The 14,168-nt window shown below is 47.0% G+C and overlaps 1 protein-coding gene across 1 annotated transcript; it reads left to right on the top strand.

Moving 5' to 3' along the window:
• The first annotated feature begins 8,251 nt into the window (after window positions 1-8,251).
• On the top strand, window positions 8,252-11,359 carry DCTPP1 (dCTP pyrophosphatase 1). The gene is made up of 3 exons (XM_032603794.1): window positions 8,252-8,420; window positions 9,107-9,217; window positions 10,865-11,359. The coding sequence occupies exons 1-3, from the start codon at window positions 8,323-8,325 to the stop codon at window positions 11,163-11,165; spliced, it is 510 nt and encodes a 169-aa protein (XP_032459685.1). The 5' UTR covers window positions 8,252-8,322; the 3' UTR covers window positions 11,166-11,359.
• The last annotated feature ends 2,809 nt before the right edge of the window (window positions 11,360-14,168 follow it).

Below are 14,168 nucleotides of genomic sequence, written 5' to 3'. Positions count from 1 at the left end.
CTGGCTAATGTTTGTATCCTTGGAATTCTGATTCTTTAACAGTCTTATAAAATGAACCAACTGATACATTTAGCGTTGACAGTAAAGGACTCGAGAACAGGCATAAATCCCAAGGACTAGAGGGTGGGAGAGGAAATAGGTAAAGAAAGGTGTCAACAAATCTTGGAACATGGAAAGTGGGTGGAAGAGGGGTAACTGACTTAGAAGAACAGAGGAAGGCGAAGTATAAATGCCTTCAGAGCTGGGGAACACTAACAGGAAGCAAGGAGATACGCTCCGAATGTCCTAAGGAAGGTGGGGTCAAAGGGTGGGGATGAAAACGGAGATACTGGTTAAAAATTTATGCACAGGGCAATTAGATCTTTGCAGTTCTCAATCTTCTCCCCTGTGTCATACAACCAGGTGACTGCCTCGCACCTGTGTAGGTAAATGGAGGTTTGTTTTCTGGAAAATGTGAATTTAAAAAATATTGTAAAGTCAGGGGCACCAGGCAGAGCAGAGGACAGGGAGCCTCACCAAAAACAAGAATAAAGACAAAAATGAGATTGTCCAGCCCCCTCCCTCAGCTTAGCTATTAGAAACACTGTCCAGGAAGCTTATACCGCCCCTGCCTGGTGCAGGTGGAATATACTCCTCTGGAGAATATAAACCTGCCCAGAAAAAAGACCTATAAATACAAACATTTAGGGAGTCCCCGGTGACAATCCCTGTACTGGGAAGCCTCCCAGTTAAAAAGCTTCACTCAAGCACATGCTTTTTAATGCCTCATTCTCAAATATGAGCAGGCAAGGATCACCAGATATTTGAGGCAAGCCTCCAACTTGAAAGAAGTCAAAGCAAACAAACTCAAGAAGGAGACAATACAGGGAGCAAAAGAAAAAAAAGAGCAGAAATAAAAGAAGATAAAGTATCCATTAAAAGATAATAAGAGAGCAAAGCACTTAGAATATAAAAATATAGCTACAATCTTAAAGTTCAGTAGAAGATTTAGACGGTAAAGTTGACATTTATCAGAAAGGAGACAAACAAAAAGATGCACGATAGAAGGAAAAAAAGTAGGAAAATCAGAGATGAGCCAGGAGGTTCAACGTCTGAGAAGAGTCCCAGAAAGAGGTAATAAAGCAGATGGAAGAAAGAAAACGATCAAAAAATAATACAAGAAAGTTTTCTAAAGTTTAAAATTGCGACTGTCACATGCCTTTTGAATTCCCAGCATTGTGAGTGGAAAAAGGCCTACGCTTATTTTACTGTTAAATTTTAAAATGCCAGGGATAAAGAGACCCTAATAATAACAATAGCAAATTCTTACCTGGTACATACTCTTTGCCAGGCACTGTTCTAAGTGCTTTTATATGTATTAACTCCTGTAAACTTCCAACCACCCCATTTCGCAAATGAGGAAGCTGAGGTGCAGGGAGATTGAGAAATTTGTCCAAGGTTGCCCTGGCAGTCTCCTAAACAGCCTGGTTCCAAAGTCCATGCTTCTAATCATTGCGCTCGCCTAAATCTTCTGGGGGGAGGGGAAGATCACAAACAAAGGTTTGGTATCAGACTTCTCAGCAGTGAATTGGAAGCTAAAAGACAACAAAGCAATGCTTTCAAAATTTTGAGGGTAAATGATCTTCTCTGTGTAATTCTATATTTAGCTACATTTTTCAAACAAATAGTATAAGGATATTTTTTAGACATGGAAGGTATCAAAGTGGTTTCATCCCATTCACTCTTTCTCAAGAAACTACTGGAAGATGTGCTCCAGAGAAACAAGGGAGCAAACGGAGAAAGAGAAAAACATGGGGTCCGGGAAACCCAACCCAGCACAGGTGGAAGGTGAAGGGAGCTCTCAAGGTAATAGCGGTCCAGCAGGCATAGAGAAGAACCAGTCCATGCTGGAGCAGAAGCCTGGAAGGCTTCCAGGAAAAGGAAAATGGAACTGATAGAGGATTGGTATGTTTAATTGTGTGATAAATTGTATTGGAAGGTTATCAGAAGATGTAAATAGAATTAGTGACAATTACCAATTATGTAGAAAATTAGCCAAAAACAAAGAATGAGGCAGTTATCAACTGCAGCCAAAAAGAAAACCTTGAAAAATAAACAAAATGTAATCTAACAACAACAACAAATAAATAATAAATAGATAAATTCAATCGGGTTTTCTCCTGCTCAGAGCTCAAAGCTCTCAAATAGCTTTCCACAAAATCCCTGCTTCATCTTGTGACCCTTCATCTCACAGCACTCTCCCTACCTCTCTCACTAAACTCTAGCCCATTAGCCTTTCCATGGTGCTTCAAACAAATCAAGATCCTTTGTTCTCCGCCTGGAACCTCACCTCTATGCAGCTGGCTCACTCTTAGTCCTAATTCAGCTCAAATAAAACCTCTGCATAAAAGCCCTCTCTGACCTCAGCCAACACCCAGCTACTCTCCCAACTCATCACCGTATTTATTGGCTTCATAGCTTTTATCCTAACCTGTAATTATCTTGAAAATGCCTTAGTTTACTTTATAATTGTCCCTTTCTGCTTGTATGTAAGCTCCAGGATGGCAGAGGATGTTCTGTATCCCAGCACTGGAACAGTGTCTGGCCCCCAGTTAGTGTTCGGAATATACTGAATCAATGATTGAGTGAGGTATACACTGGGGACCCCAGCACCCTCTGTTTTCACACTTGCCTTGCTCTTGGTGTCTCCTAGTGGTGGAAGCTGGTACCACCAATCTCTTAAGACAAGGCTTTGGAGAAGAAATTTGGGCCTTGGTTCTGCTTATCAATTTACACAGCTCTCTAACTGGTTTATGTTCTTGCTTGGGGTGGGCAGTAGAAAAGGGCAGGAAAATGACTGGATGCTTCCCTGGCCTGGGTCCTCTTAGTTAACCTAGAAAGGGTTAGGGGTTGGAAGCAAGGTAGGCACCCAACTATTGCTTGGGGAGGGGCTGGGCAGCAAAATGGAGGTAGCAGGTAGTGGAGGTGACAGGCCTCGGGTGGAAATCAGAACAGAATCACAGGAATAAACAGAGGTAAGAAAGGTGATGGAGGAAAAGAAAGAGGAAGAAAAGGAAAAGGAGAGGAAATTGAAGGTAGAGAAAGAGAGAGAGGAAGATGAAAAGAAAGGACAGAAGGGCAGAAGGAAAGGCAGTGGCAAGGTGACCTCAGCAGATACCCAAGCACATGTGAGCTGCCTCCTTTACTCCTTTGTGGGGAGACGTCTTTCAGTTGCTGAAGAGCACTGGGGAGTGCTGGTGAGCTTCAGCCTTCGCCTTTCTGTGTGATCTCAGACAAGTCTCCTGACCTCTCTGGGTCTCAGTTTCCTCATCTGTAAAATAGGTGCAGCCATACCCACCTATGGCAGGCAAGTTATGGAGAGGATCCCATGAGACCTGCTCCTCTAAATTAATATTTATTAGATCGACTTAAGTACCAGGTCCCGGGGAAACAAAAGCCGGACACTGCTTTTGTTCTCCAGGAGACCCAGTCTAGGGGGAGATCTAGAACAGGAACACCAATCAGCCCCAAATTAAGGCAAGAAGTGGTAAGTGCCACGAGAGTGAGAGTGGATGAAGTGCTTTATAAAACCAAATTATGTCCTGGGAATTCCCTGGCAGTCCAGTGGTTAGGACTCTGTGCTTTCACTGACAAGGGCGCGGGTTCAATCCCTGGTCGGGAACTAACGTGGCCAAAAATAAATAAATAATAAAATAAAATAAAACCAAATTATGTCCTTTTGGAGGAAGTTTAGGAAGGCTTCCCAGAGGAGGTGGCTTTGAAGCAGGGCTCTACAGGATGGGTGGAATTTGGATTTGGCTATGCAGAGAAGGGGGATGGGCATTGCAGATGGAGGGAACTATGTGAGCAAAGGCAGGGAGAGTGGGGAACACCTGCTCAGCATGTGTGTAGGGGGATACAGCTGGGTAAGTAGGTTGGGGAAGGACTTCTAAGGGTGTTGGGGACTCCCTGGCCTGACTGAGCTAGGCTAGAGGTTCCTAAAAGCCTCTGTCATGACTCCTCCTGAAAAATTTAAGAAGAAATATTTTTTTCTTTTTTTTTTCAAGAAGAAATATTTTTAATTATAGCAGCACCCTTTCTCCTGTCCCCCAGTTCAAAACCAACAAGGCCTATGGATCTACCTTGAATAAGAACAGCACTGCAGTAGATTCTCGGGATCCAGCCATGAACAAAATACATATTGTCCTGGTCCTCCTAGCCACTTGTGGAGGGTCCTTGGAGGCCACCTAGGCCAGACCCCCATTATATAGAGAAATTGAGGCTCAGAGAAGAGAAACAATCTTCCCAAGAGCATTGGTAGATAGGTTCCCAATCACCTGACTCCTAGTTTCCCATCACACGCTGCTGTCTCTGGGACCTCCGACTGGCTCAGGTTCCCCCACCCTGATACCACCTACCCAGCTTATGGGCTTCTGTTATTTTGTTCTCCAGCTGCTGTTGACACTTCTACTCCAGGGTTTCCCAAAGAGCCTTACTGGAACCAGCTGCATCTGTTTGGCTGTAGTGGGGAAGGTGGCCAAACGCTTGAGTACCAGAAGGGCATATGTGTGCATTGACACATCTGCCTGTTCCAGCCCGTCCACCCTGTCATTAAACATTTATTAACCTGCACTGGGGAAACACCTTTGGTTTGAAAAGAGTAGGGCACCTAGTCTCTGGGGGGATAGACTTCTAAAGGGCTAATCACAAATGTGGACCAAAAAGCAAGACCAAGTACACTGAGGCCCTCACTAAAGAAGTCTGGTTGCCTAGATGTGACTGAGGAGAATGGAGAAAACTAACAGGATGTGGGGTGAAGGTTCAGGAAGAGCCTGGGATGAGAAGTCCAGATGATGGGGCCAATCATATATTCATGTCTGTTCCTTCTCCCTCGTGAGGGTCTCCCCCGCCCCCACCCCCAACTCCATGCCATGCTGATGCTGGGTTTGGTTGGTCTTTAGAGGATGATGCCGTTGGAGCAAAGAACTTGGATGTCCCTGCAGGGTGCTTTGCAGGAGCTTTACAACTCAGCCAGGGAATCTCCTAGGGGAGATGGGCAGAGGCAGTCTCAGAGAGAGCGCCTCCTCCTTCAGGTCCGTCTCCAAGGACCATCTGACCTGGGAACTCTAGAAGTCCTGGAAACCTGACTCTTCAAAAATCTGAGATGCAGAGGACTCCTGAGAAAACTGCTCTCCAAGTGGTGTTTTACATTCCAGTAAGAGTTTGGGTTCTGGTCTGGAGAAGCTTAGCAAACACCAGGGAAGGTGCTAGGGGTGGTACTGGGCTCCTGAAACTTTCAGTACCCAGATCCATAAGGCAGTTCAATGCTCTGAACTTCAGACCTGTCTGTCCACCTGCCTGCTGGACATCATCTGGATGTTCTAGAGTCATCTTGCACTCAACGTGTTCCAAACTAAAATTCATTGTCTTCCCTCCTACCCCAACTCCCAGGTCTTCTGTGTCCTCATTTCAGCAAATGACAAAACTATCCATCCATTTACTCAAGCCAGAAACCAAGGAGTTACCCAGGACTCCCTCTTATCTCCCGCACCCTATATCCAACTTCCATGTTGCCTAATCTAGCAAGTTCTGTGCTCTCATTTTACCCAGAAGCTCAGCCGCATCAGATGTCCACTCGTTCTGGAACACTTTCCTCCCTTAGGCTCCGTAACTTCACACTCTGTCAATTTTTCTCCTACCTCACCTTTCTCTTCTGCTCAGCTGCCAAATGTTGGAGTAGCCCAAATCTTGGTCTCGTCTACCTAGATTCTTATACTAGTTATTCTTCTCCAATTCCCTGACTTTAGGTACTGTTTAAATGACTAAGACTACCAAATCTGAATCTCTAGCCCTGATCTCTCCTCTAAAACTTAGGCTCATAAATCCACCTGCCAATTCGATACGCGTCTTCCACTTGCTTTGTCCTAAAACACGCTTCTGATGCCTCATGTGTTCAATCCTGAACCTCATCTTCCACATCCCAGTATGAATCACCATCCATCCACCAGGTTGCTCAACACTCAAAACCTGTAAGCCGTGCTTGATTCTACCCTTTCTCCCATCTCACTAGTTCAAAACCACCAAAGCCTATAGATCTGTCTCCAAAATATGCATCCACCTCTCTTCATCTTCACCCGCCATCAGCAGTCCAAGGCACCAACATCTGTTGCTGGAAAACTGCAGTAACTCATCTCTCTGCTTCTACTCTTGCCCTCTTCAGTTCATTCTTTTTTTCTTTTTTTAAATATAAGGTCAAATTACACAGAATGCTACTTTTAAAAAAATATTTATTTATTTATTTGGTTGCACCAGGTCTTAGTTGTGGCAGGCGGGCTCCTAAGTTGCAACACGTGGGATGGAACCCGGGCCCCCTGCATTGGGAGCGTGGAGTCTTATCCACTACGCCACCGGGGAAGTCCCCCCTTCAGTTCATTCTTAACACAGCAGTCAGAGGGCTCAGAAATACAACACATGATCATACTGCTCCCCTGCCTAAAATCCTCCAAAGGGTTCCCGTAATAGTTAAAATCCAAAATAAAATAAAATATGAAATAAAATCCATGGTTGATTGATCTGATCTAGCCTCTTTTTTCTTCTCCAACACCACATCCCACCATTCTCCCCCTTGCTCACTGCATTCCTGCCATGCTGGAATTCTTTTTGCCTTAGAACATGCCAAGCCTTTCCTGCTTTAAGCACTGGTGTTCTCTCTACCTAGTACTCTTGATTTTTCCCCTTGACTTTTACTCAGCTTAAATATCACTTTCTCAAAGACGAGTAACAACAAAAAAAACCCCAAAACAAACAAACAAAAAACCCTAAAAGTGGCTTGACCAATAAAGCAATTTTTAAAAAAATATTTTATTTATTTATTTGGCTGTGCCAGGTCTTAGTTGTGGCATGCAGGATCTTCAGTTGCAGCATGCGGGATCTAGTTCCCTGACCAGGGATTGAAGCCAGGCCCCCTGCACTGGGAGCATGGAGTCTTAACCACTGGACCACCAGGGAAGTCCCTCGATAAAGGGATTTATTATATTATATAACCAGAGTCCTAAATCAGGGCATCTCTGTAACTTGTAAAAGTAAGTGGCTCAGCATTGTTATCAAGGATCCCGGTCCTTTCTGTCTTGCTACCTACCAGTCCCAGATTCTTTTTTCATCGTACTTATCACCATTTGAGACAATATGACATAGGGGTTAACAGACTCTGAAGCCAAACTGCCTGAATTTGAAATCTGGCTACCACTTTACTAGGTGTTGAGTTAAACTACTCAATCTCTCAGTTTCCGTATCTCTAAAATGTGGATGATTATCATAGTATTACCTACCTCAGAGGGCTGACTTGAGGATTGAATGAGTTGCTGTGAGGATTAAATATGTAAAATGCTCAAGCAACCTAAATGCCCATTGACAAGACAAATGGATAAGGAAGATGTGGTACGTATACACAATGGAATATTACTCAGCCATAAAAAGGAAAGAAATTGGGTCATTTGTAGAGACCTGAATGGACCTAGAGACTGTCATACAGAGTGAAGTAAGTCAGAAAAAGAAAAACAAATATCGTATGTTAACGCATATATGTGGAATCTAGAAAAATGGTACAGACGAACTGGTTTGCAAGGCAGAAATAGAGACACAGATGTAGAGAACAAACGTATGGACACCAAGGGGGGAAAGCGGCGTGGGGGGGGGTATGAATTGGGAGATTGGGATTGACACATATACACTAATATGTAAAAAATAGATAAGTAATAAGAACTTGCTGTATAAAAAATAAAAATCAAAAAATAAAAAGAAACTATAGATTTAGCAGGGCCTCCAAAAAATAAATATGTAAAATGCTTGAAACAGCTACCCTACTTCTAGTTCACTCCTCAGGCTCAGCTGTATCCTGGAGACATTCCTGTATCCTTTTAATAAATTCCCCTTTCTCGTTTAAACCCTTCATTGCTGGGGTTCTCCACGGGGCTCTCCGTCATCATTTTGCTTTGGCGCCATCTGGCGCCCAAAAGGGAAGTGATGCGCCTGCGCTCTCCACTCTCTGACTTTTGTCTCTTCCCTTGGTCGAATCTGGTACCTATACCTTTAAGATGCTTGGTCAAGACTGAAGAATTAGGGGGCCGGCGCCAAAGAACGCAAGCATGAAGTCCTCTTAGGTTGGTCCTGTCCGGGTAAGGGGCGGGCTGTAGCAAACTTCACGTAAGAAATTGGTCTTTCTTTTGGTTCCGCCCCCGTGAAGCAATCATGAACGCCTGTGATTGGTCAGGCGCTCTGGAGGCGGGGGCTCCGAGCTTGGCTCCCGGTTCTTCAGCAAGTCAGGGCTGCGGCGGGGTGGGCGGTATGTCCGTGGGTGGGGAGACGCGTGGGGATGCAGGAGGAGAGGGCACTGCTGCTGCCGCCCCCTTCAGCTTCAGCTCGGAACCAACGCTCGAGGACATGTAAGCCGTCCTTGCCCAGGCTGGGCTGGGGAGATCGCCCCCTTTCTCCCTCCGTTTGGGGAGGGCCCCTCCACGTGGTCGGGAAGAAGGCTAGCTGCTGTGCTCAGGTCCTAGCTCTGCTGGCTGACCCCCGCAGGCGAGCCTTCTAACCGCCTCCTCTGTAAAATGGGCTTAATGCACACCTGAGGCAGGGGATATACCGGAGTACGATGCTGCTTCTGCCCTGCCTCTGCCCTCCAGGAGCGGGAGGTAGGACGGTGGTAAATGTAGTGTTGAGAGGTGGGAGGCATTTCTTGCTGGAGGCAATCAAAGAGGGCTTCTTAGGGGAAGTATCCTGGAGCTGTATTCTGTAAAATCAATAGGATTTAGATATACAGAGATAGGGATATTCCAGATGGAGAAAATCTGCAGAAGCAGCAGCAGGAGGTGGAAAAATGAAAAAGAAGGTATTATTAGCTTTCGATAATTTAGGGTCTGTGTAAGGTCCCACCCATTTTATAGATGAGGAAACCAAGTTCCCTAAAGAGGAAACGACTTGCTTAGGCCACCCAAGGAATTAGTTGCAGAATCCCCCCTGATGCCCATGCCCCCATTACATATCACTGAGGTACCTGCCAGGGCCCTGCATCTCCTCCCCCATCCCCTAACCTTGGGACCTGGACTTCCACCCCTTTCTCCTATTCCAGCCGCCGCCTCCATGCTGAGTTTGCTGCTGAACGAGACTGGGACCAGTTCCACCAACCTCGGAACCTCCTCCTGGCCTTGGTGGGGGAAGTAGGGGAGCTGGCAGAGCTCTTGTGAGTAGATGACAGTCTTCTGGAAGAGTCTGTGTGTTGGGGAGGGGAGGGGAGGATTTATTTGACCATTAGATATCCCTGGATCCAATTTCCCCTCCTCACTACCAAGCTCTGTACGTGGTTGCTGGGCATACAAAGATGACTTATGGGTCCCTGCCCTCTAGGGGTGCCCAGTCTCCTGGGAGAGAAAGGTGTGAAAACAGCAAGGCAGGTCCAGGTCTAAGAGGGGACAGTGGTAACTGTCCTTTACCTCTGCCTCTGGGGTGGAAAGGCAGGTATTCTATAGAAGACCTGCCTCTGGCATTCCAGACAGGGGGAGTTTACATTTGCAAAGGTAGTGAGGTGGGAAAGGGCAAGTTAAATTTAGGGAGAATATAAGATTCCTTCAGTGTAAGCTTCTTGAGGAAGAGCAAGGCTTTTGTCTGTTTTGGTCTCTGGTGTGTCCCAAGTGGCTGGGATACAATAGGCACTCAATATACTGTGGCTGTGGAGGACAGGGGTAGGATAGGAACACAGAATGATAGAATCAGGGCTGGGAAGTAATGGAGTTTGGACAGAACACCTGACCAGATTTGAATGGTAGAAAGGTCACTGTGTCTGCAGGGTGCATTGGATCCCCAAGAGAATTGGGTCAGGGGAGACCAGTGAGGAAGCTGGTGTAGATGAGGCAAAAGGTGGTGAGACCTAAGTCAGGGCAGTCACTGTGGGATGGACAAATGAGGGCACTGATGTGTGTGAGGGCAAGCCATTTGTTCATTACAGATTCATGACCACCATCTGTGTGCTATGTCCTCTAGAATCGAGATATGGCCTTGAACAAGATAGACACAGTTCCTACCATCACAGTGCAAGGAGACTGACAATAGATAAGTGAACTAATTTTAAAAGATGTGGAATTGTCACAAGTTCTATGAGGAAAGTAACACAAGGTGATGAGAAAGAAGGTAACAGAAGGGAGAAGGCTTTTCTGAGGAGGTGACATCTGAGCTGAGACCTGAGTAACAGCCAGCCATGGGAAGGATGGGGGGAAGAGCATTCAAGGCACAGGGAGCAGTAAGTGCAAAGGCCCTGTGACAGTTTGGCTCATTTTTAAGGCAGAAAAGGCCAGAGTGGGTTTAGGTGGGGAGTGAGAGGGAGCATGGTGGATGACGACACTGGAAGAAAGAGTCAGTTCATGCAGGACCTGGAGGGCATGGTAGGAGTTTGGATGTTATTCCAAGCACACTTGGGGGAGTTTTAAGCAGGGGAGGGACAAAATGTAATTTGTGCTTTTAAAAGATGGTGCAGGGTAAGACTAGAAGATGAGTTAGAGGCTTCTGCAGTGGTCCAGGTCCAAGGTTTAGTCTGGGGTGGCAGTGGCTAAGGCCGGCAGGGGAGGAGTAGAATTGTGTCTCGGTAAGTGAAGTGTCCTCTTGGCTACTCCTTGGCTCAGGTAGGGACACAGAGGTCTGGGTGAATCATCTGATGGGGTCTGTTCCCCACCATGAAGATTCCAGGACCTAGCTGGGTTGACTTGTCTTTGGAGGAACTTCCTAGGAGGTGGGAGTTCATTGCTGCAAGGCCTGGGGTGTGCCCCTAAGAGAGGTGGAACCCATTGGCCTAGCTAGCATCTATGTGTGTGTGCCTGTCTTTGTGTCCTGTCCCCAGTCAGTGGAAGCCGGATGAGGAGCCTGGGCCCCAAGCCTGGCCCCCCAGGGAACGAGCAGCCCTTCAAGAGGAGCTCAGTGACGTCCTCATCTACCTGGTAGCATTGGCAGCCCGCTGCCGTGTAGATCTGCCCCGAGCAGTGCTCTCCAAGATGGACACCAACCGGCGACGCTACCCAGTGCATCTGTCCCGCGGCTCTGCCTGCAAGTACACAGACTTGCCCCATGGGGCCACCTCTGAAAACCAGGCTGTGGGGCCTGCAGACCTTGCCTGTGAGTCCACAGGTCAGGCCTCAACCTAGAAACATGGGCACGGAACCTGCAACTCAGCACGGCATCTGAGGAGCAGAGGGTGCTCCAGCCATGCTGCCTCATTCTAGTCCTTTCCTAACAGATCATGGGCCTGGGCGCTACCCTTCTTGAGGTCTGAGGCCCAAGAACCTCCAGTAGGTAGCCTCCTGGTTTTTTCTCTCTCAATAAAAGTTTTGGTTAGCAACTTCTGGATTCTTCCTGGGGCAGCTGGGGAGGCTCTCTGTCTCAGCACATGCTGGAGAGGGGTACCAGGGATACCTGTGAGCCCAAAGCCCATGTTTCTCTATTATACTTCCCACCTGCAGAGCAGAGAGATCTGATTTCTAGTAAGTTCTCTGTCTGACCTCATGCAAGTAAGTCCCTTCCCCTTCTCTAAACAAGACTGGAGGCTTTATGTAGTGTTGGATAAGAGCCCAGGTTCTGGAGCCAGGCTGTATGGGTTCAAATGCCATCTTTGATACTGGATGATGTTCTGGATTATATTGGCATCTTTCTGTGCCTCCATTTCCTCATCTAAAATGAAAATAAGGGACTTCCCTGACGGTCCAGTGGTTAAGACTCTGCGCTTCCACTGCAGGGGGCGTGGGTTCCATCCCTGGTCGGGGAACTAAGATCCCACGTGCTGCGCAGCCAAAAATAAATAAATTAATTAATGAAATGAAATGAAAATAATGTTATCTACCTAATAGGGTTGTAAGGTTTAAGTAAGTTATTCTAAGTAGAGTGCTTAGGACAGTGTAAGTTTGCAGTTGTCATTATCTGTTTGCTTTTTCAACTCAAAACTTTCAGGGGCACAGAGCAGGAAGTTTCAACAGTTAAGGCAGGCGTGGGCCTTGTCCATCAGGACCCCAGCCCTGAGAGAGCTCTCTGCCCCTCTCCCTTGGCCCCCAGCACAAATCAGGGTCAGGTCTGTCTGATATGAAGCAGAACAGGGCTTCCTCTCTTTTGGGGCTTGGACCCCTTAGCCCCCTCCTTCTCTCCCAAGGCCAATTTGCTTGTTCCACTTCTACACCTAAAGATAGTGTTGGGTATGTATGATTCACCCATTGTGTGACCCCAGGCACATCACTTTCTTTTCAGAGCTACCCAGGGAACTAGCAGCCTGCCGCCTTCACAGGGTGAAACCTGATTCCACATCAGTAAAATAAAGCATTTCCCTTTACTGGCCTCACTCTTATTAATGACGTCACTTCCTCCTAACCAGTGACCTCTCTTACTTCCTAGGTAAAAGAGAATCCATCAGATTGGAACTGCTTTAGCTTTAACTTCCCAAACCCTCCTTTCCTCCGCCCACCAGTGATGGCAGGAGCCTTAGCTTATTGATCTCTTATTTCATCCTGTCTCCTTGATCAGTTATCTCCTCTCTCCTCCATATAATCGAAGTCTTTTCCTTTCCATTAGCCCATCCCATTAGCTCATAAAGCATACTTGAGGGCTTCCCTGGTGGTGCAGTGGTTGAGGGTCCACCTGCCGATGCAGGGGACACAGGTTCATGCCCCGGTCCGGGAGGATCCCACATGCCGCGGAGCGGCTGGGCCCGTGAGCCATGGCCGCTGAGCCTATATGTCCGGAGCCTGTGCTCCGCAACAGGAGAGGCCCACGTACAAGACAAAACCAACAAAACTCTAGCTACTTCCCTCATGCTTTTCACAACCAAACCTCTTGAAATGGATCTACACGCATCCACTCTGCTTCTTCATTGTCTCATTTCTACCCTAACCCATTCAACACTGGCTTTCACCCCCCACCCCTCCACTGAAACCGTTCTCATCACTTTCCCCGAATTCACACACAGTGGACACCACAGCAGCATCTGACTGAGCTGTTTCCTCCATAAAACACTTTCCTCTAAATTTCCCAGACAAGACACTTCTGCTTTTCTACCTCTGGCTGTTCTGTCACAGACTCAAGTTCTCTGCTACCATCTTCTGGATGTGGTGCCATGCCCTCCAGACCTGATATCCCCAAGATGTTACTTCCAATCACCTCCCTGACCTGTCCACATTTACTTCACACTCAGTGTGTCCAGGTTGGGGTGTAACAATTGCTGCCACTTCAGCTCCTGCTCCTGCGTCCCCATCTCAATGACACTGCCTGCGGTCACCCAAGCTGAGAAATGAAATCAGCCCCATCTCTCCTTTCCGCATGTCCACTTTAACTCCTATTAATTCTAGCTCAATAATATGCCATATGCCTCCCTCCCCTCTAATCCCTCAAGGCTTCTTTGTGGCCTTGGAACCTTTAACCTGGCTTCCAGGGTCCTTAGTGGTCTGTCTCCTGCCAACGTCCTTGCTTGTTGTCCCTGCCTTCCACCCCAGAGGACATCTGCAAGCTCTAACAAGTCTGGCATGCAGGTTCAGGGGTTCTCTCCATACGTCCCCAACCCCAACTCTCTTGACCTTAAGACCAGCTTAAACGCCACCTCTGAGAAGAGCCTCTCTAAACTCCAAGATTGCACTGAAGACCTCTCCTATCCGGCAACTCCCCCATCAGAGTTCCAATGACAAGGGACTGCACTTGCCTGTGTACTTGTCCTCACTGTGCTATTCACTGGCTGTCGGTACCTATTTACTCATCTGCAGAAATGGAGGTAAAAGAGTTACCTCACTTTGGGATGCTTTGAGGATGAAAATGAGCTAATAATAATGTAGCACTGAAGTTCTTTAACCTCATGCTAAAGTTTCCACTATTGCTTCTCTTTACTAGACCAAGTTCCATGAGGTTCATGCCGGCTCACTCAAAGCTCTGCAGAATGCACTGCCTGTTGATCACAAATGCGCTAAATTTATGGACCCTTCTAGGTCTGAGGTCATGAAGACATAACCAAGGGCCAAGCGTGGAATGACTCCACACACACACAAAACCAGTTCCTGGAACACTTTTGGGCTTATAGCCCCACTTGACTCCATGACAATTCACCTAAATCACCTAAGCCTAGAGAGACCCCCAACTTTCCTAATTCACACCCCACCCACCTCATTCACAGGCACGGG

The sequence above is a fragment of the Phocoena sinus genome, chromosome 15 (assembly GCF_008692025.1).
Source record: "Phocoena sinus isolate mPhoSin1 chromosome 15, mPhoSin1.pri, whole genome shotgun sequence".
In the NCBI taxonomy this organism is placed as follows: Eukaryota; Metazoa; Chordata; class Mammalia; order Artiodactyla; family Phocoenidae; genus Phocoena; species Phocoena sinus.
This window is presented reverse-complemented; position numbering and strand designations above follow the sequence as displayed.

Coding starts and splice junctions, on each gene's coding strand:
- DCTPP1 (XM_032603794.1), top strand. CDS start 8,323: ATGTCCGTGGGTGGGGAGACGCGTGGGGATGCAGGAGGAGAGGGCACT. Junction 8,421..9,106: donor GAACCAACGCTCGAGGACAT/GTAAGCCGTCCT, acceptor CTCCTATTCCAG/CCGCCGCCTCCATGCTGAGT. Junction 9,218..10,864: donor GGGGAGCTGGCAGAGCTCTT/GTGAGTAGATGA, acceptor TCCTGTCCCCAG/TCAGTGGAAGCCGGATGAGG.